The following is a 4,871-nucleotide window of genomic DNA, read 5'->3' as shown; positions in this document are numbered from 1 at the left end:
TACATTCTGATATGTAACCAGTTTGTTCCTCCATACTTCATCTACCTTGAATCTCGAAGGTGAAAATCTCCAGGGGAGGAGAGGAGAGAGGAGAGAGGTTTGGGAGCTAACCCTGACCTGAAGGGAACGCAGAAATAAGAGCTCTTCATTAAAGGAAGAAGTGGGAGCTGAGTCATCACCTGGGGGCCAGAACCTGCGCAGGAGGCTCTGTTTTGAGAACATCTCTTCCACAGTAGTCAGCATCTCTCCAAGTGTCATTGCAACCTGATGACTCTGGTCCATCCCTAATAGCTCATTCCCCATTTGACTTCTTCTGTATGGCTTATCCTCATTTCACAACATCCTGAGATACCAGTAAACTCCCCATAGGAGCTTCAAAACTCATCAGGCAAAATCCCTTGCATTGGCCCTGGAATTTGAGGGGGTGCCAAGGTGCCAGCCTCACACTCTCCACTGCCTACTTGGTTAGCTAGCCCCTCCTCTCCTGGCCTGCAGCTGATTCCTTTTCCTCCTCACCTCTCCATCTGCCTCTGTCATTCCTACGAGATGTGGGGAGGCCATTCTCCATGGCATTTTTACACATCTTATGACCAGTTTTGTCCAGACAACTTTTTCAAGATTGTTTGCACAGCACATATTCTTGGAAGCTAGAGATGATGTGTCTAGGTTGGAGGACAGTTTTGTTTCAGATACTGTCCCCAGGGGCAGAGGTAGGGCAAGGCATGTTCACTAGTGGTTTCATTATAGGATTGAGGGTTTCCTCAGCTGTGACGTGGACCTCTATATGGGCAGTATATTCCCTGACTGGCTCTACATCACCCCATGAGGCTTGGGGGACAGGCGGACCTGATGCAAACACGGCTGCCGCTGCACCATGAGTAATAAACTGTCTATAGCTGTTTGAGCTGGTTGTTTCCTTGCTGTCTATGACACGTGGCAAGGCTGTAAACCTAGCTGGTATTTGGTCATTGCTGCTTAGGCTTGTCCACCTGGACATAGACCGTGTTCTGAGCTGCGAGCTTCCTCCTGGGAGTCAGACCCTCTACGTTTATTCAGATGCAGCCCCTGACCCCCCACCTTCTTACACCTCAGAAAGCTCTTCACTGTGGATGTCTCTCTTTTGCTCTTCTTACTGTCATTCAGATGTCATGTTTCAGGGGAGGTGGTAGATTATTCATGTGTGTACTTAGGTTACCTAATTGGAATAGAAGCTCTATTTGCATTTCTATATAGACAGAAGAAAGAATACAGAGAAAGCTTTTTGAGTTGTCAGTAGCTTTGCAAATATCGCACAACATTCAGCTAGTAAATTGCAAAGTATAATACACCATAAAAAGGGATGTGTTTGCTGATTCCAAATCTCTCCCTCCTGCTTGGTTTCTCAGATTTTTCATCATAGGGATCAGCAGAACCTTTTAAGGATCAGCAGAACCTTTTAAAGATTAGAGGACGAATGGTCTCTTTCTCAGCAGCAGCAAAGATGGGAAAGCTGAGAGTGATGTACTTTACATGAACCTCAGAAGTGGCCTGGGGGATTGGTCCACAGACTAGCCTTCCACACGTTCCTGGGCACAGGGGTGGGAGAAGGCTTCACTTACTGGACTCCTGTGCAGGTAGGTATCCTCAGACATCTCACATGGGTGAAAGGGAAAGATATACCCAACTGAATGCAGAGTTCCAGAGAATAGCAAGGAGAGATAAGAAGGCCTTCTTAAATGAACAATGCAGAGAAATAGAGGAAAACAAAAGAATGGGAAAGACTAGAGATCTCTTCAAGAAAATTGGAGATAACAAAGAAACATTTCATGCAAAGACGGGCACAATAAAGGACAGAAATGGTATGGACCTAACAGAAGCGGAAGATATTAAGAAGTGGCGAGAATACACAGAAGAACAATACAAAAAAAGGTCTTAATGACCTGGATAACCACAATGGTTTGATCATTCACCTAGAGCCAGACATCCTGGAGTGTGAAGTCAAGTGGGCCTTAGGAAGCCTTACTACGAACAAAGCTAGTGAAGGTGATAGAATTCCAGTTGAGCTATTTCAAATCCTAAAAGATGATGCTGTTAAAGTGCTGTACTCAATATGTCAGCAAATTTGAAAAACTCAGCAGTGGTCACAGGACTGGAAAATGTCAGTTTTCATTTCAATCCCCAAAAAGGGCAATGCCAAACTGTAAAACTGTGCTCATTCCACATGTTAATAAGGTTATACTCAAAATCTGTCAAGCCAGGCTTCAGCAGTACATGAACTGAGAACCTCCAGATATACAAGTTGGATTTAGAAAAGGCAGAGGAACCAGAGATCAAACTGCCACCATTTGCTGGATCATAGAGAGAGCAATGGAGAAGGAAATGGCAACCCACTCCAGTGTTCTTGCCTGGAGAATCCCAGGGACTGCGGAGCCTGGTGGGCTGCCGTCTATGGGGTCGCGCAGAGTCGGACACGACTGAAGTGACTTAGCAGCAGCAGCAGCAGCGAAAGCAAGGGAAATTCCAGAAAAACATCTACTTTTGCTTAATTGACTACACAAAAGTCTTTTTTTTTTTTCTGTAAGTGAATCTATTAATATTTATTCAATATTTTAACAAATTAAAATGTATCCAATTTTACCCTTTACAGTCGATTTTTCCATATACTTAAAAGGGATCCTTCCCTACTTCTAGGTAGGAAAGTAATCATTTAAGGATAATTGGACATCTAAAGAACTTTGGTAAACTGAACTATAGTACAGTAGTACTTACAAGAGGAAAATAGCTGGTCTTGATTTCTAATTGCTACAGTATGGTGTCAGTGAGATCAAACTCAGGCAAGACAGACCCAATTCATGTTTACATGTGGAAACCATACAACGTTAAGTGGTTAATCTACTGAAAGTTTGGCAGTCTGTTCACATCACTGAGAGGCTTACCTAAGACCTACTTTTATGCTGCAGCATCCTGTGGTGTTCTTGCACCACCCAGAAAAATTCTTTGGGGAGAGAAAAATCACCAAAGCTGTGATATATCCATTGAAATCCTTAATCTTTGATAACCTTTAAAGCTGGGGAGTACTTAACAGCAGGTAAACATGGAACATCTTCCTAGAATGCCAACTTTACATTAAACATGTAACATCAAAAAACAAAAGTAAATGCACAATTATATTCATATTTAACAGACGAGATGTCCCTCAAGTTCCTGCAACCATTTGTATGATTTCATTGGACTTTGACAAGCTCTACATTAGAAAATGGTTACTTCTGCCATAAGATGCAAATATAATTAAGATATCTGTTTGAAACATCTGAAACAGGTACCACCTTTGACAGGTCACATAAATCTCATCCCTAGGTGACACTACCTAAGCCCAAAGGCAGGTGGGGTTGGTGTTATTTTAGCCTAACTATTGATAGTACTTACACCTCTTATCAAATACAATACTGTTGACTTGTCATTACGTTTATGTGAAATGATTCAAGTATACAAAAAATTAGGAGCATTTAACCCAGTGACATCAAGTTAAGTGGTAATAGCAAAGGCAATTCAAATAGTAACATGGCACAACTTTCCCTGTTAGCGGTTTTAAAATGCTCATTTAAACAAGGGATGAGTTCACTTGCTTAGATATTTGAAATACAACTTTATTCTGATTCTAAATGAAAAGGAATGGGAATGACAGTAACAAACAAGATTCCACCTCTCAATATTGTCATGTGACTATAGCAGTCTTATATTTGAAACTCAAGGAGGAAACAACTGTGTTCCAAAACACCTAAATATGCAGGTCCAAAAAATGAAGGTATTTTTTTTTTTAAACTGCCACATTCACTCCAAAGCCCATCCATCTCCTTCAGCATCCAAAGATTAAGCACATGTTCTGCTTAGCTATATAATAAAGTGGCAAACACGCTGCACCACTGACATCACAGGACAGTTGCCTATAAAACTAGACTTCTGACGCTGGGCCCCAGCTTCACTTTCTCACAGGTCATCATCTTCATCCGGGAGAGCAGTTGTCTGAGCAACCTCTAAATCGTGCTCGTACTGTGCTGCCAAGGCTGGGTCCATGACCACCTCTGGCGGGGCAAGAGCAGGCATGGCGACAAACTCCAAGTTAGGGTCTCCAATCAATTTTCTAGCAAGCCAGAGGAAGGGCTTTTCAAAGTTGTAGTTACTTTTGGCAGAAATGTCATAGTACTGAAGATTCTTCTTTCGGTGGAAGACAATTGACTTTGCCTTAACCTTTCTGTCCTTAATATCCACTTTGTTGCCACACAACACAATTGGGATGTTCTCACACACTCGTACCAGATCTCTATGCCAGTTAGGCACATTCTTGTAAGTAACTCTTGATGTTACGTCAAACATTATAATGGCACACTGAGCTTGTATATAATAGCCATCTCTCAGTCCACCAAATTTCTCCTGACCAGCTGTATCCCATACATTGAACTTAATAGGTCCTCTGTTGGTATGGAACACAAGCGGATGGACCTCAACACCCAAGGTAGCTACATACTTCTTCTCAAATTCACCAGTCAGATGACGCTTCACGAATGTAGTTTTTCCAGTACCACCATCACCAACCAAAACAAGTTTGAACTGAACTTGGGGTTCTCCTTGGGCAGCCATCGCGATGTTACTTCCAGAAGCGTCTCCGCGCCCGTCTGACTGAGGGCTACACAAAAGTCTTTAACTGTGTGGATCACAACAAACTATGGAAAATTCTTTTTTTTTTTTTTTTTTTTGATGTGCCCTAACTTTTATTTTATTTTATTTTTTTTCAGTGGGTTTTGTCATACATTGATATGAATCAGCCATAGATTTACACGTATTCCCCATCCCGATTCCCCCTCCCACCTGGAAAATTCTTAAAGAGATGGGAA

The 4,871-nt window shown here is 42.1% G+C and overlaps 1 protein-coding gene across 1 annotated transcript; it reads right to left on the bottom strand.

The window, feature by feature from the left end:
• Positions 1–2,557: 2,557 nt before the first annotated feature.
• LOC122454532 (GTP-binding nuclear protein Ran) lies at positions 2,558–4,660 on the bottom strand. Its single transcript, XM_043489085.1, has one exon. The coding sequence runs from the start codon at positions 4,615–4,617 to the stop codon at positions 3,967–3,969; it is 651 nt and encodes a 216-aa protein (XP_043345020.1). The 5' UTR covers positions 4,618–4,660; the 3' UTR covers positions 2,558–3,966.
• Between the last annotated feature and the right edge of the window lie 211 nt (positions 4,661–4,871).

The sequence above is a fragment of the Cervus canadensis genome, chromosome 16 (assembly GCF_019320065.1).
Source record: "Cervus canadensis isolate Bull #8, Minnesota chromosome 16, ASM1932006v1, whole genome shotgun sequence".
NCBI classification, from domain to species: domain Eukaryota; kingdom Metazoa; phylum Chordata; class Mammalia; order Artiodactyla; family Cervidae; genus Cervus; species Cervus canadensis.
The sequence above is the reverse complement of the archived record's forward strand: the minus strand, read 5'-3'. Positions and strand labels throughout refer to the sequence as shown.